General features: G+C 39.6%; 1 protein-coding gene across 1 annotated transcript; it reads right to left on the reverse strand.

Moving 5' to 3' along the window:
• Positions 1-3,234: 3,234 nt before the first annotated feature.
• REDIC1 (regulator of DNA class I crossover intermediates 1) lies at positions 3,235-21,471 on the reverse strand. The gene is made up of 13 exons (XM_059816023.1): positions 21,086-21,471; positions 19,399-19,438; positions 17,203-17,338; positions 16,362-16,494; positions 15,795-15,861; positions 13,797-13,997; positions 10,644-10,750; positions 7,477-8,006; positions 7,168-7,240; positions 6,416-6,476; positions 5,796-5,862; positions 4,454-4,536; positions 3,235-3,855 (listed from the first exon to the last, which is right to left on the reverse strand). Exons 1-13 carry the CDS (start codon positions 21,469-21,471, stop codon positions 3,235-3,237), a joined length of 2,505 nt encoding a protein of 834 aa, XP_059672006.1.
• Between the last annotated feature and the right edge of the window lie 2,738 nt (positions 21,472-24,209).

Genomic DNA, 24,209 nt, shown 5'->3' on the forward strand with positions numbered 1-24,209 from the left:
TTAGAAGCATTTGAGTCCCAATGCTAAACCAATGCTCCTGGTTTTTGGTTAATTACAGGTACCTTCTGTCCTTTTCCCCAGCAAAACTCAACTTATAACTGATTCCCACCAGAGTCAAAAACACATACATCTCTGTGGCCTCCCCAGAGGCTTAGCACACTTCCAGGAAGATTAACATGGATGAACAAGGAGAGCCTCTGCCTGTGCCGTTGCCTCAGTGAAAGCTGGTGGTGCCTGGATGAGTGTAGTGGGACAACGGTCGTTACTGCAGCTTACAAATACCAGTGGCTTAAATAGCGTCGGCTGCTGAAGTATCAGCTGAAGAAAGCACGATTTGAGGCTACCACTGAGAGAAAGGAGATTCCTATTAAACTAAACTCAGTCCCAAAAGTCACCAAAAAATCAGGTGAAAGAAAGCACCTGAGCAGAGGGGGAGACTGGCACTGAGATATGGAGGAAGCACAATTCTCTTCTAATGCAATAATAGTAACGTAAATACTTTAAAATACTTCTCTAGTGGCTAAAAAGAGCACGCTGCCTTATTTATCATCATTGCCAGCACACATACCACTACAAAGATACTTTTCTTTCTTCTGATTGCTTTGCAATTACAGGTAAAAATTGTAAGGTAATTGGATTTTTTACGCTCTCATCTGAAGGCTTTGGAACATGATTATCTACAGTGATTGACATATCCCAAGTGGTGAATTATTGCATTAGAGGTATGTCTGCAGCTCTCACGTACAGCCAGTCAGAAAACGTGTATCTGGCACTGAGCTGTGTAATTTCAGTCCTTACTGGGAAACGGTTCAATCTAGGCTGAAACCTGGCTGGAACCAGACAGATTTTGAGAGGTTCTATATTAGTGGCTGAAGTGAAAATAAGCTATACCCACTGAAAGGCAGTAAATTATGAGAGATATGAGCGCTAACTTAATAAAGATGTATTGCTTCCTTTGAAACTCCCACGCACATAGGTCCATATGGTGCAACCAGCTCTCTTCTCCCAGTTCTGACCTGCACTCTTTGTCCTGTAGGTTCACAGGAACAGACTGGGAATATGTCCCGCTCAGCGGCTAGCTCTGCGGATCAGGAGTATCCAACTGAACTCAGGTAGCTCACTTCACTGTAAAACAAAACAAAATTTAAAAGTCCCAGCAACAATGCCAGTCTCACAGAAATCAGGAGTATAACTGACATTGCAAGTTTACCTTGGCTTGGGTCACCTCAGCATCCCTCTAAGCACACCCAGCAGAGAACTCTCTGGCCACGTGGCAATTTTAGATCTGCCAGTCTAATATGAAAACTCAAATCTAAAGTATATAGAGCTGGAGTTTTTAGCTGTAACATGCCATTTGCTGGCCTCTGGCACAGCATATTGCAGGAGGCTGGCAGACCAAGGGAGCTGGAGCAGTGTCAGCTGTGGGGAGGGCTATGAATCTGGACACATGCCACTGGAAAGGCTGGCAGGTACGTACCAGGCAGGGGGGATTCCTGGGAAAACGCACTCCTTAGAGATGTCCTATTCAGGCCAGCACGGGCTGCTGCTGGTGTGGCACAGTCTGAACGGGCTTCATAATGCTGCATGAACAACTCTGCCTTACAAACCACTGGTAATAGCTGAGCTTTCAGCAAATCATAGCTGTTATTAAAATAGATTATAGCTCCTGTGAAGATGAACATTGCAGTTTCAGATAAAAAAAATTACTAGGGAGCTGACAATAAATTGAGGCAACCTAAAAAAGAAAATCTGCTTATGTCAAGCCTTAGGAAGTGGGCAGTGAATTGGCTAAATGATAGTTACACATTTCAGAAGTCCAGCTGTGCAAACCACTTCCCATGTATGCAGTTTATATATATAAAAGATAATGCTATTTTCTTCCGAGTACAGAAAAGTCCACTGAAATTTCTGAGATGCTATTTTGAAAACGGCATAGCCATAAACCTGCAAAATGGCTCTTAGTTTCAAAAATAAAAGCTGGCAGAAAACACAACCACTAGTCTGGTGATGAGAACGGAGACAAAGAATGGCAACGGGTCTCATCAGGGCTGGGTGACACACATCCCTTCATCCGCAAAACCTTTTATTACAAAATGTAGAAATAAAAGAAACCGACCTGGTGGGAATAAGGGCAGTGAATCTTTTAACAGCTGTCTACAGGGGAGAAAGCACAACATATTAACCTTATAAAAGCAAATCTCCTTTCTCCTGCACTGTTTAAGGAATAGTCTCCAGCATAGTTTTTGCCCAAGCCCAGTTTGCAATGAACAGGATACCTGAACGCAGCCAGCTGGCTAACGCCAGCCTATATAAACACACACACACTTTATATATATATATATATATATATATATATATATATACACACACACACACACAACCACACACATAAGATATATAGATATAGGATAAGTAAATGTGTATGTATATGTAAGTAGAAGATACCAGTAACAGAGTGAGTCTCCCTGCCACCTTTACTAGGAACTTTTTTAGAAGGAAAGAATATAACCTAGAAACAATATTATCAGAAACTTTTATTTATTGTGATTTGTAGCATCACAGAAATACTGAAATGAAGAGGAAAGCATTTCAGATTTTCAATCTGCAGGCAAAATACAGAAATACATAAAAGATTTGTCAGTATTAACAGCCAGAGAATGAATCAATAGATATGCTATGGAGGGAGACTAAGCATTTGGTTGAGGGTTTTTTTAAAAAAATTAATAAATTAATTAATTTTAAATTACATTTTATTCCATTGTGCAGATGTGCATTTTCTGTTGTTTCCCATTTTTGTATTTAGTACAGACATATGGCAAAGGCTAGTTTGCCTGTTAAAATGGATAAGAATCAGACAGTAATTCTGAACAAAGAGCCACTTCAAATATGTTTTGAAGCGAAACAGAATCTTTCCACTACCTTCAAGAGAAGCAAAGTCATTCCCAAACTACAGAATCTTACGGATATATGGTGGGAAAGCCAATCTAATTACTAAGGTTTATATGTACTAAGCTATTGTAAAATTCTGTGTTAACAGTTGGAGCTCTATAGAAATACATAGTTAGAGATAGCAGTAGGTAGATAGAGATCCATAGTTAATAATAATTTAAAGCAAACAAACAGCAAAAAAATATTTTGTCTAACCAGGCTGGAAAAATCAAAACATGACAGTTGAATGAAACACAGTGAGAACAGGACAAAACTTCTTTATTCCTTACGTGCCATTCTAGTTGGTCACTGCTTATCTCTCTCCTTCATTACATCAATGTAGTTCAGCACCTCGAGAGTCCTCCTGCCAGCCAAACTCAGATACTCGGCTTCAGAAGCAAACGCCGCTATTCCCGCTGCACCGCCCGCGCCCGCAGGCTGCAGCGCCGTACGCGCGGGCATTTTGTGCCCTCCAGCGGTGCCTGCGGGGCTGGCAGGAGGGACCCCCCCCGGGCTGCGGGCAGAGGGGAGGGAGCTCCCACAGCTGCACGCCTGCATGGTGCCACACTGGGTGGCAACATCCACTTTCCCTACTTCTGTAACGGAGTTCTCAGTCTGCGACCAAACGTCGCACCTGGTACCGCGAGCGACGTGCTCTCTTTTAAGGGCTTGGTGTAATGAGCTGCCCTCAGGTGGGGCGGTGTGGTCTTTATTTTCCTCCTCGGTGGCACATAAAATAGAGTCTTTCTCCTGGAGATGGCTTGCTTCTCTAGTCAAAATACTGCTGGGCTGGAGAGGCACGGTTCTGGTGTGAGAGGCCTGGGGGGGCTCTGTACTTGCTGAGGCTGAGGCTAGGTTGGCAGCATCTATCTTCAAGGACCGGTCATTCAGATATTCCTTCTTTTTGGCTGTGTCTTCCTCTTCAGACTGTTTGGACAGAATTGTGTGAATGCAACTGTTAAAATACTTCAATAACTAAGTTATTGACTAACTAATAACTAAGCTAATGAAATAAAGAGAAAGGCCAGAATGATCTGGTTTTGGTTAGTTGGGGTTTTTTTCCATTCTTTCTCCATGGGTGTATTCCTGGCCTTTGTTGAAGAGAAGGTGAGTAGGGTGGACCTTCACTCTCACACAGAATTTATATTCTTATATTGTGGCATTTTTGTGTTCAAGAATGGCTGAAAACACACAGTGTGTCAAATCCTCCTGCTTTACAGGCATGTAATGTAAGGAAGGCAGCTATACACCAAGGAAGAGAGAAGCAGCTTGCTTAGCATCTTCCCACAGTCATGTTACTGTAATTCCACAAGGCCTGGTACTATCAAGAGACCAGATGACACGTCTGTTAAACTACTTAAGAAAATTTACAGCTAATCACTTCTTGTCTTCCTCACACATGAAATTGCCTTGTACAGAACAAAACCATAAATAAGATTCCAGCTACATCCACCCCTAGATGCACTCAGGCATACAGATATCATTCAAATGAAGCCCTGCAAACCCCTAAAGGGGCAGTACTCACTGTGTCAGGACTAGAGCTGAAACAGCTCTCTGTCTGCCTTGGAGAGTAACTGGGAGACTGGCTGCTGAGTGATGACTCCACATCTGAAAAATGAGATGAAAAGGAAAGAAAGGTTACTCACCAAAAATTCCCCAAACATCCAACTCTCAAGTACAGCATGGAGAATTAAGCATTAGTACTTCTGATGCAGTTATAAGATACTGTTTAATGAATAAAGTGTTAGCTAGGTCAATCTAGGTCTTGGCAATAGCCAATTCTTCTCCTCTCAGGACAGTATGTCTCAACACAAAGCATGAGACAGTTTCCCCAAAGCTTCCGCTATGCCGTTAATCAGCAGCCTGCACCGGCAGCAGAACTGAGCTACCCAAAGGCAAGGTCAGGTTGGACGTGGATCTGAGCAACCTGCTTTATTTAAACATGTCCCTGCTCATTGCGGGGGTGGTGGACTAGATGACCTTTAGGTCCCTTCCAACCCAAACTATTCTATGATTCTATGATTCTATGAAAAGGAGGAAGGACTCTGCAGAGCACGGGCAGCGAGAGAACACAGCAAACTCTCTACACACATTGGCTGCCATACAAGTTACATGGGCTGATGGCCATGTTTTTCTCTTGGAGGCCCTCGCGAAATCTTCTGCTCTGAAATGCAGCCAGCACAGCTGACCCTTACAGCTACTGAGGGAGCAAAAAGGTCGTGGGATCTCTCTGCTGACTCCCCTCACTCTGTGTATGATGTGTGGAATGACAGCATATAGTCTAGTGGAAGAGAAGACTAGGAAAGACTAGACAAATAAAATGGCACATGTCAAACATCTAATGAAGATATTAATCAATAGAGAAACCATGTCCAAGATTTTTTCCAACCAACAGAGGTCTGCAGGAATAGAAAGAAAGAAAATGACTGGTATTTACTTGGCATTTTAGTATGTGATGATGTCGGTAAACTTGAGTTGTGGTGTTCGGATTAATACTCTTGACCTCTCTCATGGATTTATTTATTCTTTTTTTTAGCAGTTACCCCTACTTTCAAAGCTGGCTTTTCAGTTTAGGGGACAACTTTGGAGGAAATGGTACAATGGAAAATATGTGTGTAATAGTCACCAGAGAGAGGTTAACCTGAATTTATCTCTTCAAGGAAAAGCAAATACAGATAGTTCTTAGTTACCTGGTAATGCTAGTCTTCTTTATACAGTGCTGCATGAATCAAAAATACAAGCCTTCATCAAATGTAACATCCTAAAAAGTTTAAAACACTTCTCTGGCTTTAAAAATAACTGTTTCAGTTTCACATGAGGAGAAAAATCTGGGTTTTTTTACTTAATAATGTATAAATTGTACTTACCCTTCTCCATCTCGTGAAGATTTGAACTCACTCCAAACTTAGACTCTTTCTCTTGCGCTGTTGTGAACTTTTAAAAATAAGTAAGTGTTAATAGTGAGGGTTCAGCTGGATCAGCACCTCAGGTTAAGTGAGGAACATTCAGTTTCTGTATTACATAAAGGAGTCACTGCACTGTACCACAAATTATTTTAAGAGGTACAAACCCCCTGAACAATACTCTATGTACTTGAGTGACTTCTATGGGCAAAATATGTACAAGGTTCTTTATATGTATACTGGCATAAAGTCCCTTTATAATATTGAAGTGTCCTGCAGTCCGGGCGCTGCCTGCAGAATCTGATCCTAGGGTTAATGGGTAACTTATGCAATGTATTTCAGGCATCAGCTTAGGTGTGAATCAAACCATGTAAATTATGGACCTGAAAGGGCTATCTATCTATCTGAACCACTTAACTAGATGCTATTCTTTCTCGATTCCCTATATAAACCATGAAGGAAAAGAAGCTTCCACAGAAGTTAATTCAGAGAAGCTAAATTCTGTTGCGGACATTCCTTTTCCATCTCAAATGAATGGTGCAAACAGTAGGTTTGACAAAAAATCTGTCTCTTTAAAAAGTTACCTCTCCAAATCCAAAGAGCTGGTTCTGTCCCCAGGCTGATTCTTTCACAGACTCCTCGTCACTGAGGGATGCAAGCACAAAGTTCTCTGGTAAGTGATTTCCCCTCCTGTACTTTCATTTTCTTTCTGAATTAAAGTCATTACTGGTGACTTTTTTGTCTTCAATTTTTATTTTGTCTTCAGTAACCATGAAATGCTTCCCACTATTGAGATCATTGAACTTATTTCTGAACCTGAGATTTAACACCAAGAATCTGTTTTTCACAAACTTCACTTCTGTTGAAATGCAAAATATAATATGAGAGGTGACAGAAGATAGTGCTGCTTTGTAAAATGGAAGGTGTTATGGATCAGAGTCTTTAATAAAACTGTGTTTTGTAAACCATGGGGCACTCACACATGCTAACCTTAGCCCAGGGAAGAAAGACACTAACTTCCTCTCTAGTCAGCGGAAGGAGACAAGGTCTTTTAGGGGGCAAGTCAGAGCAACAGCTTAACTTCAGGGACTCAAAACTGTCCTATGAAGCACTCTTTCTCTGTACTTATTATGGGCAGATGAACAATGGTACAAAGGGCTTACATGCTCATAAGCTTATTCACATTATTCACTGCTATTTTCACTTGGAAAACTTGGGGCCTCAGTAATACTGTTTAGGATTTTGCCTTCATGCTCTTTTAGGAGGATTTCTACAATTCAGCAAGGTCTCTGCAGTTATCACCAGTTAATAGATTGACAATTTCTATGGCATTCACCTTTTTTTTCTTGAATAGTTCTGCACATTCTCCTGTAAGTTAATCTGCTGATCATGGTGATAAGCAAATGTTTCTAAAATAAAAAAGTAAACATTGGTTTTAAAATGCAATAGCATAAATGCAATTTGAAAATAAATGCTTCTGTCAACTTTTAAAAATAATCTTAATAATTGGATTTTAAATCAAATTACTGCATTCGGAAGATTCATGACATATTTTCGGTCAGGGCAGACACATCTCTGGTTATAAAAATGTCTTTAAAAAGAGAATAAAAACCAGAATCTATGTCCTTAAAATATTGACACTCACCAATTTTTTCAAGGTTTGCAGGTTTTTCTTTGTTTTCAGAGGGTATGAAGAAGTGTTGTCCCTCACGACAGTCCTGCAGGTGGGTTTTATGAAGTCCACTGGTTTTCTTGTAGCTTATGTTTGAGGCATTGTTACTTTTAAATAAAATCTCTTCTGGAGCCGTGAAAATGCCTTCAAGGTGTCTGTCTACAGAACTTTTTTTTGCACTGATTGCAGGATAAGTCTCTCCAGTATCATAAGGATAATTCCTGTTGGTCATTTGATTTCTATCATCAGGATCAATGAAAAAAATGGTGGTACTGCTTTGGTTAACAAAAGGATTAAAATGCTTTGTGGAAGGATTATTATGGATTGGTTGGCTGTCATCTTCGAACAGTGCCAGAAAGGAACAATCACTTCCATGTTGGGGAGCTTTCAGTTCTGCAGTTTCTTTCACATCAAACACTGGTTCTTTAATTCCTTCACTGTTTTCTGATTCGTTACTGGTCATTATCATTGGATTTTCCCTGGCAGAATTCATACAGTCTAGCCTGGGGGTGGGGTGTGGGGTGGAGGGGGGATAGAAAAGAAAAAACAGTTTGCTCAGTACGTAAATAAGGGAAATACTAACTGCTAACACAACAAATTATGATAACTTGACGATAAAAATCTCAAAGACTTTACTGCTCATTACACTTTCTTTGTACATTACTTCAACTGAAAAAGTGTCCTGTATTTTATATCCACTTTATAGTAAGGTTGATTTAAAAGGGGTTCTGTTTCATGAAGTCTCCAAACATACCAAGACATAGAGCACATCCTCCTGAGTAGGGAACTGTGATTTATAAAATCAGCCACAGTATGTCACTGCTGCTCCACCAGCTGACCAAAGAAGTCCACTTTGGGAAGAAAACAAAAAAGAAGAAAAAGAGGAAGACAGCTTCTTCTGTTCATAAAAACAGCTTGTTCTTCAAGAGTACAGTCCTCTTCTGTACTGAAGGCCCATAATAAGCTCTGTGTGCTGCTTAATTCCTGGTCTCTTTAGCAAGTGTCTTCCATTTGTACTTGAAGTCAGTAATCCTAATTCAGCACAGAATTTTCCTATTCCACTGTCAGAAGGCCAGTCAGACATTTTGTTTTGCCCATACTTCCCTACCCCAGTTCTGATAATAGTGGTTTTGAAGATGCTATCATGATAGCATCACTAGCATGAAACCTATCATGCCTTCACTTATTTAGCTCTTAATCTAACATTTTCACTGCTTTTTTCTAGGCTTGATCTGCTGACTGACCTTTCAGAAAATCTGAGCAAAAAGTTGAGAGGCTTCTGAAGCACAGAGAACTGGCAAAGAAGGTCATTCAAAAAATGCCCTTTCTTTAAAAAATTTTGAGCAAAGCTATCAATGGAATTTGAAAACTGAAATGTAGTACAGAAAACTCTTACTGGAGAAAAATTCTCTAATGTTTTGATCAGCAAATACTTGGAACTGCATAAAGATCCTAGAGAACTTAGATGAGAAAGTAGTGTCCCCTACTTACAGAACCTCCCCCAAACAGTTTTAAAAGGCTAAACACACTAGAGTTTGTTTGCGGAGAAACTTGGATACATCTGCGTGAGAAAGGCAAAAACATTTTGTGAAGCAATTCAGAGGCTCCTTCTTCACTCCAGCTGAACATTTTGTAATGCTAAGTAAAAGTTAATAGTAGATGAGGAAATAGCTAGCTAAGCACTATTCAGAGTGAAAGACATCTGCTATTTTTATAAGACATCTAAAATTTTTAGTTAATATTTAATGATCTTGAGGTGCCACAGCTCTCAGATGTATGCACGCTGATTACATCATCAGTATGTTACAATTACATTAAACGATTGTATAAATTTATACTCTACTTTTCACATACAGCGAAAGAAATTCCCTTCCCAGGAGAACTGCCAGCTCTTGAGGTATAAAAATTTATGGCTATAATGGATGAAAACAAAACAAGGACAATACAAAGAAATGGATTTGAAGAACTGTTGGAAAGGAGATGTTGTTAGTGAGCCATGAATGGGCAGAGGACTAAAGGAGGTGCCATAAGCAGACGAGTGCAGGGCTGAGGGCCTGTGGAGAAATGAAAGGCGAGATATAGGTGAGATAAGGTTAGGTAGGGCTTTAATGTAAAGATATTAATCGGGAATTCACCAAGATATATGGCAAGGTGAATGTTATCCTCATTTTAGGTTTTGCTGGAAAAAGCTGGGAGAAGCTAGGAGAAGAGAGAAAGAGAAAGTTAAGGTGGCTAAGACTGGAAGCTGATGAGTTCATCTAGTTATCATGTGGTCAGTGAGCTTATCAGTCACTTGACTTGCAGGCAAACAGGCTGTAGGTACTTCAGGAACAGCAAAATAATATATGGCCTTTTTATTGCTCTATCCAGCCAAAGCTAGAGACTGATAGGAACTTTCAACCAGATGGCAGACTTACAGAATAAAAAGAGTAAAGAAAGATTAGCCTTGTAAGACCTCTAGATCCAAGGCAAGAGCCCCTGGAAAGAAATTGAAATAAAATGTTCAATATAAACAAGTCTGGCCCTAAACCCTCTGCAATTAAAAAGATTTTTATTCAGCACATCATACAAAAAGAAATATATTCTATATTTCTATCCACTCTTTTAAAAACAAAGTGTATATTCTCATGAAAGTATTATTGAACCAATTCTAAAAAAAACCAAAAAAAACCTATAGTGGAATCCCACAGAGAGTGAAAGAAAATACTTTGTTCCTGGAATCCCAAATGTAAACAATGCAGGTGAAGTTGCTCAATTGTTACAGCATCAAGGTCATCAGAAAAGCACTTGCAACAGTAACCAGCACTAATGAGAGCTGGGGCAGCTACCCTCCCTGCGGTCTTTTAGTAAATCTGTGCTTCTCACTTGGGGTGAATTCAGTAACACTATCATGTTTGTGACATTGCAAAAAATAGATCATGGTTCCAAGCACCTACCTAAAATTCACATTTTGTGCCTTTCAGCAAATTTAAATAGCTTGGTATGTTCAGCTTTTCCATTTAATTTCAATTTCTATTTGAAAAGAACCAAGAATCAGTGAAAAATCATGTAGCAATATGTTTCAGATTATCTTAGTATTTTTCTTACTTAAACGTAAACGCGACTGTTATTTCTCTCTTCATTGTAAAATCACTGCCTACCTGTGCAATGGCTTAAACAGTTCCTGAGGCGCTGTATCAGACTTCCTGAAAATACACTGGTTTGGAGGTTTTGTAATCCAAGGGTCTTGATCAGAACTATTTTCTGGCTGAGAAAACAGTAGAATCTGTCAAACTCTCAATATATATAATAGTTACAGTGTTTTAAACTTTAAAGTTGGGTTTGTAAACAATATACATGTTTTCCCACTATTTTTACTTCTCTTTATCTTTACAGTAGAAGCCAAAACCTCCTTACAGCCCAACTGAGTTCTGCATAACTCATAGTTTCCCATATTTGCGTATTACTGTTAATTTTAGCACCCCATCCTTCATCGTATTAACAAGCTTGATAGACCGTAACAAGCTGAAGTTCCACTGAAGATCACATAATCATAGAAAGCTGCTGTCTGGAAGGCACCTCAAGAGGTATGTAGTCTAACCTGCTCAATGCAGGGCCAGCTTCAAGGTTAGGCCAGATTGTTCAGGATTTTTCAGAACCGAGATTCCACAACCTGTTTGGATGGTCTCTTCTGGTGCTTAGCTACTTTTGTGACAATATTTTTTTCCTATACAAACAGAATTTCCATTGTTGAAACCTGTGGCCTTTACTTCTTGCCATTTCACTGTGTACCTCTGGCTCTGTCCTGTCTGTAACTCTGTTTAGACTGTGAAGACAGCAGTTAGTTCACCCCACAGCCCCATAGCCTTCTCTTTCCCAGACTATGAAAGCCCTCTTTGCTCAGTCTCTCCACATTCATCATGTGCTCCAATCCCCTAACAATTCCTGTGTCTGTTCATTGGTCTTGCTACAGTTTGTTGATCTCTCTCTTGTACTGAGGGTCCCAAAACTGGACACAGTATTTCAGATGTGTTCTCACATACGCTGCTCAGAGTGAAATAATCACTTGCCTTTGACTGCTGTGTATGCTCTTTCTAATACATACCTCTATGTAGTTGGCATTCGCTGCTACAAGGGTGCACTGCTGATTCATGTACAACTTCTTGTCGACCAGCACCCTCAGGTCCTTCTCTGCAAAATTGCTGCCTACTCAGTCAGTCCCCACCTGCACTGATGTGTAGGGCTGTTTCTCCCAAGGTGCAGAGCTTTGTATTTCTCTGTGTTAAACTCTATGAAGTTCCTGGTGGCCTTCTGCTTGTCAAGATCCCTCTGAGTAGCAGCGCTGCTACTGTAATTATCACTCTGCCAATTTGGTGTCATGCATGAACCTGCTGAGGTACTGAGGGTGCATTCTGTCCTACTGTCCAACTCTCTAATGAAGATGTACCGGACTCAGTATTAATCTCTGGGGATCCCTGCCATTTCTGACCTGTTGCCAGTTAGGCTTTAGCCCACAGACACCTACTTTGAGCATGATGGTAACAGTTAGTTTTTTACCCATCTTATTGTCAACTCATCTGGTTCATAATTCCCCACTTTGGCTGCTAGGATCCCATGGGAACCTTGTCAAAAACCTTCCTAAAGTCAAGGTAAATAATACCTGCTGCTCTCCCTTGTCCACAGAGCTAGTCATTTCATCACAGCAGGCAGTCAGGTTTATCAGGCACACTATGGCCTTGGTAAATCTATGCTGGCTGTTCCCAGTCACCTTCTTGTTCTTCATGTACCTTGGAATTGCCTCCAGGAGGTCTAGCTCCATAATCCTCTTAGGGACAGGTGAGATGATACTTCCTCAGATCATGCTTATGTTTTTGCAGATGGGCATAACATTTGCGTATGTCTTGTCACTGAGAAGCTGTCCTGATCACCACAGTCTTGCAAAGACCATAGACATCTGCCCTGCAGTGGTGTCATCCAACTTCCTCAATATACTTGGATGCACCCTGTCCAGTCCCATGTATTTCTTTATGAAATTACTAAGGATTCCCTAACTTGTTCCTTCCCTACTGTTTTGTACCGCTCTCCCCCAAACTCCCTACTGAGCTTGAAGATGTGCCAGAGAGCAGACCTTGTCAGAAAAGCCTGAAGCAAAGTAGGTCTCGAGTGCCTCAGACTTTTCCATGTCCTTTGTCACTAGGTCACCAACTCTGTTTAGCAGTGGACAGCATTTTCCTTGGTTTCCTTTTGCTGATGACACACCTGTAGAAGTCCTCCTTGCTGCCCTTCTAACCCCCTGTGACTTTCAGCTCTGGCCATCCTAATGCCACCCCTCCAAGCTCAGAGGATGTTTCTGTATTCTTCCTGGTGGTCCCTCCCTCCTTCCACACTTTCTTTTTGCATTTGAGCTGAGTCAGGAGTTCCCTGATTCAGGCAAACTGGCCTCTAGGACCTACTCATTCTCTTGCACATTGAGGTGGACTGTCCCTGTGTTTCGAAAACATCTTTCTTGGGCTCCTTCATCCTTCAGCTCAGCTTCCTGTGGGTTTCTGCCTACCCGTCCCCTGAACAACCCAACATTTCCCCTTCTGAAGTCCCGAAGTACTCCTTCCTCACTTACCTCAAGACTTTTAAATACCACTGGTGATAACGTGTAGAATTTGTTTTATTATTTTCAATAAATAATATATTTTCTAAAAACAAAGCATATTATGAGAGCCCCCTTATATTTGCTATTACTTTTCTAAGGATGATTCTTTTAAGAATCCCAAAGGTAACAAAAAGCAAAAAATAGTATCATGCATCAGAACAAATAACTTCCAATAATTTCTTCAACTTAACTTGAGTTAAACAGCAGGCTTTTCTCAATCCTTTTAGGAGCATTGAGAATACTGTAAGAACTATGTTACTCACTGAGACACTGCATGATTACAGATTAGGTCACGGTGATCACCTGGGATCATACGATACTCAGTTATACTAATTGTACATTTAAGAAAGCTCTATTTATAACTGTAAGACATTTCCAATTTCTTTAACCAACTTTACAAGCCAGAAACAAAAGAAAGCCAGTGGTATGTGACTAACTCTCTGCAGATACCAGTGATACTGAGAGCTCAGTAAACAAAAGCTCAAGTTATGCATATTTCATAACAATAAAAGAAGTATATTTGTATATATGGAATATTCATTACCACCAGCCTACAAGAAGAGTTGATCGTTCATAATTACCTTCACCATTACACTAATTCTACACCCCAAATAAATGGAAGTTAATTTAAAATAATTCTGTGGAAATGACAAAATATTAATCAAACCTGGTTTTGCAGCGTCTCTTCATAGGTCTGTTCCCAAGTGTTGCCCATTACGTTTGTGTCAAAAGTTTCTTCTGAAAACTGTGTACAGTTAGAGGACCAAAATACAGAAGAGGACAATGGACAGGCACTAAAAGCTCTTGCTATGTTGTCTTCATGTTCCATACTAGAGTCAGCATATGTTAATTCTGTTACTTGTGATAACTGTACAAAAGATAGCAGAGACATTTTATTTATCTAACATTGTTTTGATGTAAGCATAAAGTTGAAAGTAATCCAACCTTTCTATATTTTTTACATCTCTGCACATATACCACACACAAGAGAAAATTTTCATGTATTCTGATATGATTTTTTTCATTAAAAATGTAAGGTAATAAGGGCTTATTTCAGGGAAACACATAAGTACCTACTTAAGTTGAAGCATGCACACAAATGTTATTCTGAGTAGAGATGGGTGTAAATGAAGTTTTAGCTTTAAACTAGCAGGTAAATGATCTGCTGACTTGGTTCTTAAGTAGTAAAATGAAAAATATTTTACTCCATTGAGGAGAGAACTCCAGCATGTTGTGATAGCAACAATGCTATCTCAAGCAGATCAGAACACAAGGAGAAATTTGAAGGCAAAACTCATGAAATGTCACTGTATCCACCGCTACATGGAAGTAATGCCTGTAATCCAGCTTATCCAGTGAAAGCAGCACAAACTACTAATGAAGTGCAAAAGCCTTGTACATTAATTGCACAAAATCTTTGTACCACAAAACCGTACATTACCAGAAAGCTGAAAATTATGAATTTTATAACCCCTCTTTCTGCTTCATAAAGTGGATATATCTTAATTACTTAAATTGGATATACTTCACCTTATGAAGATTTTAAAAACAGTTCTTTGCAACATACAGGCCTTAGACTTGATTTTTTGATCCATACATTAAATTAGCTTTCTGTGTGTGCACACTGCATTATGACATGTTTTAATGAACTGATGTAAATCTATCCATACAAGTGGAGGTTGAGGAGAAACTTAGCTATCATTTTGATGCATTATTTCTGGCCACACTAAATCTGAAATACATCCTCTCTGTCTTCAAGAAACAGATGAAAAAGAGTGATAAAGGAAGGCTGACTTAATGTGATATCCAAAATAGTAGTGGCAGCTCATGGTGATCTTAGCTGAAACACGTTAGACAGATAAACTTTTCACCCATACTAAGTAATTCTTCCTGACTCAAAAGAAAGGAACTTCTAACACTAGAAAAACATCTGTCTTTCTCACTCTAGCAAAACGTGCTTTGGCAACATGAATGGGCCAAGAACATACAGAACAATACTGTGCAAGCATCTTTTGCAAGCATCTTTTCCTCAGAGTCCTATCTGATATGAATAGCAGGAGTCAGTGGAGCTATATTTTCAAGCAAGTCTGAGTAACCTAAACTAAGTGTCTTCTAACAGATTTACTAACTTGGTTGAGATTTTTGGTTGGTTGGTTGGTTTTTTACACAACAGTGGAATGGGTCATAAAAAAAAGCCTAAATTCCACCTAGAGAATGTTTTTCACTGTAACCTCAATAAGTGTATCAACTTCCCAATTGTATCCACTGAGACTTGTACTTAAGTTCCTCTTAAAGACTCACTTCTGTCTATGCTTCTCACATTTCATCATGTCCCATTTCTACATACTGTTTTTAACTTACCTGCTGTTGGCCTTAGCCTCTTTCCCATAATCTCTGTCCTTTGTGCCTAGCTAGAGCACAGATATTCTTAAGAATTTTGGAAAATGCATAAAACAAGGTGAGACTTTCAAGAAATACATAATAAATATCAGGAACAAATATAAAATATGACTGGCAAATTACATATCAGTATAGCCTTAAAGAGGAAGACTCCACGTGTTTCAGTATCCATGAGATTTGGTCACTCTTTGAAAAATCACTTAAAAATACAGTCATTTCTGCATATTTTTAGCTTTACATCAGTGATAACAATAAACTTACTTACATTATGCTGGTATTTAACTTTCTCTGAGAGATGCTGCCTTCTGCTGTCCAATACTTGCTTTTGTAACCTTGTAAAATGAATAAAAACAGCCTATGAAATACAAGATAAAAGATCTATAAGATTAAAATATTCTGAGTATTAATTTCAAAATAATTTAAGAATATTTTTCCACACTTCTTAAAAAGGCCTGATTCTTAAGCAGTTACGAGCAGCCAGTGTGTGAGTCAGTCACTTTAGGGTGTCTAAAGTTGGATGGGAAAACAGTGTAAGTGGAAAATGCTGTCTGAATAGCCTGCTTTGTGAGATAAACTTAGTGTATGTGCCTGACATGAGTAAAGAAACATTATTTTTCAAAAATCTCTCTGCTTCATGTACAGTTTTTTATTTAGAATACATTTATTTACTCTCTCATAGTGAGAGTGTCACTAGAATGCCAGGAGTGATTGTGAAACTTCGTCTTAGAATGGTGTGTTTATGTTTACTTCATACCCCAAAAATGAGGCCATCATGAAATACCTTTTCCAGAACTTCATGATAGCTTAACTACTGCCTATTTGATACAAGTACCTGTTCTGGATGTCATCTAATTTTGACGTATGTTGTGTACGTAGTGGTGACATGGGAAGCTCTATGTTGTGCCTCCTAACAGGTATTTTCACATCTTCAGTGATATCAATGTGGACCGGCTTCCTCATATTCTCTGCAATGAAAGTATTTGGAAAGTCAGTGCTGGGCTTGGAGAAAGTTTTGAGCTTCCTGAATTTTCATTAGAGATTTTTTAATCCATTTAAAGCTGTATTTTTACTTGCTTTGTTACCACCAATGCAAGAGATCTACTCTAAATGGCATTATAGTATAAAATTATTTACGGTCAGCTGCTCTGTTGCCCTCCTCAGTCACCTTCTAATCTTCCTGAGCATAGGACAGCAAATGGTTGTTCCACAATCTGGTTTATGAATATGTGACAGAGGATAAGAGTTAGGACTCAAGTGTAGAGATGGTTTTAGAAGCTTAATGATGGATTTTAAGAAACTGGATAGAACTGGCAGGCTATTCCAAATGCTCCCCAAAAGTTATGAAAAAATGGACCCATTCAATGGCAAAGAGAAAAAGAAATGGATGTGGGTTAAAATAATTAATAGACGGAATGAGGAAGATGCATAAGTGTACAAAGCTTTAAAGGTGAAGTAGGCAGTAGCCAAGGTTATTTGATTCCTCTTATGTCCTGACTTTTTATTCAATCATAATTTTTGTATTTACTTACAATTTTTTATTTTAAAAATAAAATAACATTTATTTGAGCATTAAGTTATAAATGGAAGAACAAGGACTAATATAATAGCAGTAATGGTTAAAGGTAACTGATTCTGTTAACTGTGGAGTCAGAAAACTGTTACACTAAACTCACCAGTGTTGGTTTTCTTGGTTGATATCTGGTTAACAACGTATAGATTGAGGAGATCTAAACTGACTGCTGAACTTTTAGGAGATGATACTTCCAGAATCTTCATCTTTGACTTAAGTTTCTTCTTTTCAAAGAATTCCTACATTTTTTAAAAGAAAGAATAAGTTTTTGACAGAAGCTTCAACAACACATTAGCAGCATATATAATTGTTAGTAAACAATTCCTAATAATAAAAACATTATTAAATCTCTCTGAATTTTCACAACCTGTCTACTGTTGTTTAGTTTATTTTTATTGCCTTGAAAAAGACTGCAAATATAATTTGGTCATATTCAAAATAAATCACTGTCCTCTTGATGCCAAAAACTTAGTCCTTAAACAGTCACGCCTCAAACTTTGTGTATGATCTTTAAAAACATTTCTTTAAAATACAAGACATACCAAAATGCTGCAAGGAAAAAGTCTTAAAAAAATTTAAACTTGGGCTTTTTAGGAAGCTTATAAACTAGGAGGCAAATAAATCAGCAAGATTACATACACATGGCCATCTACAATGATACAAAGAGTTCATTGTTCTCTAAATTTGTCTTTCTCGACACAGAAAATAGTCTTGTGACAAAAAAAAAAAAGAGAAAAAAGTAAAGAAGAAAAATCTCTGAGACTGGGACTTCGGAAAGGCTTTTTGTCACAAGGAACAAAAAGAGATATGACTGACACTTCGAATATATCAGGCAGACAATTCTGGAAAATTTAGGAAACAAAAATCTCCATTTTTATAGGAGACTATTAATAGTCATCCTAAAGTCATTAGTATCAAGCACAGCAGATAGTAAATAAAACCAGTAAGATTTCTTTATTTTAACCACAAGAAGGGTATTGAAAACTGAAGGCTACGCCAAAACACAAAACAGCATTGGCTTTTCTTCTGAAATGTAATCCTTCTTGTGATTGCAGGTTACATGTAACTAATATACCCAACATGTTTGTTGGTAACTATTTTCCAGTATAATTTATTATACGACAATCTTTAGCTTCCCAGGATGTTGCCATCTATGCAAAATACCTTACATCTGCAGTAAGGTAAATTCAGCCTGTGTAGAAATTAACACTTCAAAATTCATATTGCTTTGGAGTCCACACCCCCAAAATGCACTCATGTCCCTTCAGTGTCCCAGATATTTTCTTCCCATCACCTCTAAATTACTAAATTACTATTAATTGTGTAATAACAATCACAAAATTACCACTGTGTTTAGTAATTTAGTACTAAATTACTAAAAAAAATCCTGTCTTGGAGCCTTTCCTGTTTTCTCTCCTCCACTGAAGCAAATTACATGTTTGTAATGTAAATTATGTGGCTCAGACCAATAAATCCCCAAGAAAACAGGTATTTGGAGAACTGACAGGCCTCCAGGAGACTGGGAAAGCGATGGGGGAAACAAGCTGCTGGTTGCTCCCACATCCCCTTAGGTAAAGGTTTTAATTTCCAAGATTGCCTCCATACTGTCAGCCTGTTTTTCCTCCTCCTGTATATGCCAGTGCATCTGCTTTGGGCATTGCGGGGTACCAGCTTCAGTGGTGGATCTTCCCTATTCTGTCTTTTTTTTTCCCAGCTGCTGAGGAGGAAACTGACTTCTCTTACTATCATTACAACTATCTCCTTTTACTGTTTTCTTTCTCTTTCCTGTTTGAAATGTCTTCTGCTATGCCAGGGATAAATTTAATTCTATTATTTCACTTTCAGATTCAAAATACAAATAAACTGGCCTACTTTTGCAAATGCCAGCATAAAGTTCTTCAATGAGCCTAACATTCTTTTATGTAGCCCAGAAGAACAGCTGTGTATATGTGTAAGTGTTAGGCTAACTGACCACGTGGTTGTCACTGCGAGGCTTCAAGCAATCCCCTGTGTCAGCACATACCAACAAAATACAGTAACAGAAGTAATTCAGTAAAACTTAAATTGGGCATATTCATTCATGCCTTCTCCTACTCCCTCCTCTTCCTGCTGTAATTCAGTGTAGTAAACCTAGAACAAGACTTCTGCCCTAAAAGTTACATGCAGTCAGGCAAATGCATTACAACTGTTATGCTACAGTTCTGAGTCTCACTCCAAATGCTTTAAAATTTTTTCCTAAGTGAAGCAACTAAAGCATTTATATAACAATATGCAATCCAAGATGGCTAGAACTGTTTACCTTTTGCTTTCTCTTTTCCTGCTTTAATATGATTCTGCTCCTGAAAGATGTAAATAATTATTGTTTTAATTACAAAAGTATAATCTTGAGTCATGACTTGAATTTCTCATCAATAGTATTGAGAATTTAGGAAACAAATATGGTTATGTTATGTTATGTTATGTTATGTTATGTTATGTTATGTTATAATGGATCAAGCCTTTACGTAGTGAAGTCAACATATCTCTGTTGAAGTCACTTTGACGGATCCTGGTTTACTCAGGTAAGGATAGGACCACATTCTATCTTAGGGCTACCAAACACATTGAAAGTTCAGAAGGAAAAGCTTTTAGACATTTGCCCTGTAATGCAACATTTCATCAATTCTTAATTTCTTAAAACATTATAAGAGATCTTTGTCAATACAGTAATTTCTCCTAATTTTCTTTGTCATGCTGCAACATAGTTACAAAACCATATTAGCAAAAAAAAAAAGGAGCGCAGTACAAGTTTCTACCTTTCGGGAGTTTACAGAATATTGTGAACATTTTGTCAAAAAGGTAAGAACAATAGATTGTCATTACAAGTTTTATCGAGCTTCTGTTGCTTGTGCAATATAGGTGACAGTTACATTTCAAACTACGTATCTCACTTGTTAAACGTAGTCTTAAATGAATCGCCTACAGGACATGGTGCATGAAATTGGAGCTCTGGGTCACTGCTGTGAGTGAGCAGGGTGAGCATGGCTGCAATTCTTTGGTCAGTAAGATTAGGACTTTTTTTGAGAGTTAGAAATATGGAGTATCCCCTTGGAATTACTTTTTTTTTTTTACTGTGCTTAACATTAGAACACACTTTCTAAACATACACACATAACCTTTACCCTTGCAGTGGGTAGAAGCCCCAGTAATGGATAGTTTTTCTGACACCTAAAATGCAAATACCAGGCTCACCTGAGGAATCCTGACAGATAATTAAAAGCAGCAGAAAGCAGCAGGATGATTTGGTATTTGCTAAGTGAGTGCAATACTCCTACGTGCTGCTTTTTCTTACAGACAGAATAGTACGATAGACAGGCATTTAGGACAAAGTTGGGGTTGTTTGTTTGGTTTTCTTTTAGACTGAAGCTCCCCCTTCCCCCTGCTTCACACAGCCAACTTTCAGAAACCTGATTTTGCTGGGAAGACTTCCAGATGTATAAGGCATTATTTTAGTTTGATTCTGCATAGAATCAGGATGATTATAAAGCTGTGTTTAGCAAAGCTACTTTCAAATGGCTGACAAAATCTGTGAGGTTTAAATTTCTAGTAGATACGCAGATGGTACAGCACCTAAAGAAACTGAATATTACCCTTTTTTTTTAATGTTACAACTCAGTTGGTGATTATTTTACTATTTCAGTGACTCTCAATAATTACACATCTTTTTCCCCAAATGGTAATCACTGCCATTCATGAGGGCGTGAGGAAAGGCCTAGGTGGGAGAGCCTCACCCGGCCCCAGTCTGCAGAGAGATGTTAGGCCCAAATGTGACCCACCCTGCCTGGTGTAGGAGGGCATCTGCGTCTCGTCACACAGTCTGGTTCAGGAGGGGACGTGGGGACTGTCACGCTCACCATGGCCTGCTGGTCTGTGAGGGGACTCCAGGCCTGAAACACACACCAGGGCCCTGCCATTCTGTGAGGGGACACCAACGCCGTTACACGCACCATGGCCCTCCTGGTCTGTGAAGAGACACTGTGTCTGTCACACCCACCACAACTGTGCCCACTCTGTGAGGGGACACCGGGGCTGTCACACACACCATGGCGGTGCCCACTCTGTGAGGGGACACCGGGGCTGTCACACACACCACGGCTGTGCCCGGTCTGTGAGGGGACACCGGGGCTGTCTCACACACCATGGCTGCATCTGGTCTGTGAGGGGACACCGGGGCTGTCACACGCACCATGGCTGTGCCCGGTCTGTGAGGGGACACCGGGGCTGTCTCACACACCATGGCTGCATCTGGTCTGTGAGGGGACACCGGGGCTGTCACACGCACCATGGCTGTGCCCGGTCTGTGAGGGGACACCGGGGCTGTCTCACACACCATGGCTGTGCCCGGTCTGTGAGGGGACACTGGCTCAGCATGGAGCCTTTTCTGGCAGCCTTTGAAGAGTTTCACTCACCGGCTGCCACCGACCCAGTTCATTTTCCGCCACTGAGGAAGGAGGGAGGGCTGCTGTGTGTGGTGCTGGGGATGGAAAGGGGAGGCAATGGGACAGTCTGCTGCCTCCCGGCAGATCCACAGGGCCCTCCTGCAGGGCCTCCTCCTCCCTGGGAGAGCCAAGGCAGCTGCTCTCCACACCCCCCAGTGCTGGCAGAGAAGAGGATGAGGGTGGTACAGGGACAGACAGCCAAAGGAGAAGGATGCAGAAAGCCAAGTGGGGCAGGCTGATGGGGAGGAAGCGATGCTCTGGTTGCTTCCACCCTTCCTCTACCACTAGCATTTCCATACCTGCTGCTGCCAGAAGGCATTGCCCTTTTGCAAGGGAATCACAAGCCTCTTGCTGTCCCAGGTGAATCAAATTCAGTTATTGGAGTGGGTTACACAGCTGTTGATGTTTTGTCTTTCAGGCCCAGCTTGTCACTGCTACAATTACCATAATTGTTAGGGCAAGAGAGAAGCACCTTCCTCCCCATCCTGCTCTTCCTCAGACAGTTTAGGGGCAATGGGGGAATCACCAAGCATTTTCTACTAGTAGGCGTCGTTGCCCTTGGAGCTGCCTGATGAGCTTTTGTGTGTAAATAGAGACAAACCCTTGAGGAGCAACGCAGAGCTGTGGGTGCTCCCTGTGCTCCCGGGGCACCTCCACAGCAACGCAGCTCCCCTTGCTCCCTTCCCTGTGACACTCCCATCATTTCAGCAAGTGAAGGCACCCGTTTACAAAACAATCATTACAATTCTATATGAATCTTTTCCTGTAGTGTTTCTTTACTGAGTTATCTTTAGCCTAGCATTTTTCAGGACACTAATGTTTGATTGCCATTAGTACAACAATGTGGAGAGTGCTTAGAGCAGATATTAAGCGCCTAATGTTAAAAATGACCCAAGCTCTTTGCTTTCTAATACTTTTAATTTTGCTAGGTTGTTTATAGAATCCACAGCTGAAACATTATAAAAGTTAAAAGATCTGCTTCTTTAAAATATCACCAATTAAACCGAATAAACTTATTGGACAGAATGTTTTATTGAGATAATATTGAGATATTCCAGGTATTTCTGATCAGTATGCATAATTGTTTCTTGTAACAACTCTAGATTAAAATCTTCATAGTAAAATATATCTGTATTTTAAGTGTGTGTGCCTCTACAGCTAATATGACAGATGACAGACTGAAAGATTATTTAACTCATTTCATCACTTGAAATAATCCTTTTTATTTTGTTTGCATTTCCATCTAGTGTAAATATTTAACTTGTTAATACTATGTCTAAGAGGTAGTTTCAGGCATGACATAATCAAATCCCTTTTACTTTTGTTTTTCTAACATATGATATTTTCTGTACCACCCTTACTCTTACTCTTCCAGAGCATTACCTGGATTTAAAGCAAAAGACTGCACTTTTCTTTATGTTTAATTTATTGAATCTGGTAGTTAGCAGTAGTTCATAGAATCCAGGAAAAATGATGTGGCAGCTTCAATTAACTATTTTTCAACATTAGAAATCTTCCCCTCCTCAAATTATTTTCTGCAGATAAAGCTAAAACAACTTTCAAACAGTCACAAAATAAAGAATCAGTTCTTTAATGAAGGCAAAGTAAACAGTGACATAAGACCTGAGATGCATATGACTCTGGATTTCCAGTGTCTAAGTATTGCACCTTGACTGTCAACATTTGAAAACTTTGAAATAATTGATTTGAATTTCTAAGTGATGTCATACTTTCAAAGAATTGCAGGACATTATTATTAATTTTGAAAAGGTCATGATAATGAGTTTTGTGGTGCTTAGTCGCTTCTCTGGGAAGCGAAGTAAGTATAGAACAAGGAAACTTCCTCCGTGTGTCAGAAACTGAAGTTTAAAGAAAAAAGCCTTGAAGATTTCCTTTTTTGTAACTTTTTAACAGCCACTCCTTAGAATAACTACATCTCATGTTCCTTTATTAAGAAAAGTATTACACAGGATCTTCTTCAGAACAGCTTTCCAACCTTGAGCAATTGAGTTTTCCCCTTGGACATGCTTCTTATCAGATCAGCTCTAGGTCTAAGTGATGTAGCAAAGCAATCCAAAGCAGTGTACTATCTATCTGATGTAAGACTGCATTTCTCCATGAAGGCTGGTGTTGAAACACTGACTGTGCAACTTTTGGCACCCAGCTTTGAGTAAGTCCTCACAGAACTCCTATACAATCAAACAAGAGAGAGGGGGATCTTCTGATGGGTGACTCAGAGCACGTAAGTTAGGCTCCTACTCTACGTCCCAGCACCCAGAGAGGAAGCAGCTAATTTAAGTAACTGAAACTGCATGAAGTAGAAGTGTGTGCCACTATCTGCAGCATTATTTGAACACCCTTCCTTCCCCAAGCAGGACAGTCTTTCCCTTAAGTGAATGGACACTGCTTATATAAAATCTCATACTCATTGGAGACAGTGACAGAGAAAGAGAGAGACAATGTGTTTCCAAGTAATTTCTTATACCTAACTGCAAATGGTTCTCAAGTTTCTTAATGAATCTTCCACTTCCCAGCAAGTGTCCTCTTCTAATGCTCATTATAACAAAGGAAGGGATTACTAAACAGATGAACGTGTACTAAAAAAAACCCCTGGGGATTCTCACAGTTGGGT

The sequence above is a fragment of the Gavia stellata genome, chromosome 4 (genome assembly GCF_030936135.1).
Source record: "Gavia stellata isolate bGavSte3 chromosome 4, bGavSte3.hap2, whole genome shotgun sequence".
Classification (NCBI taxonomy): domain Eukaryota; kingdom Metazoa; phylum Chordata; class Aves; order Gaviiformes; family Gaviidae; genus Gavia; species Gavia stellata.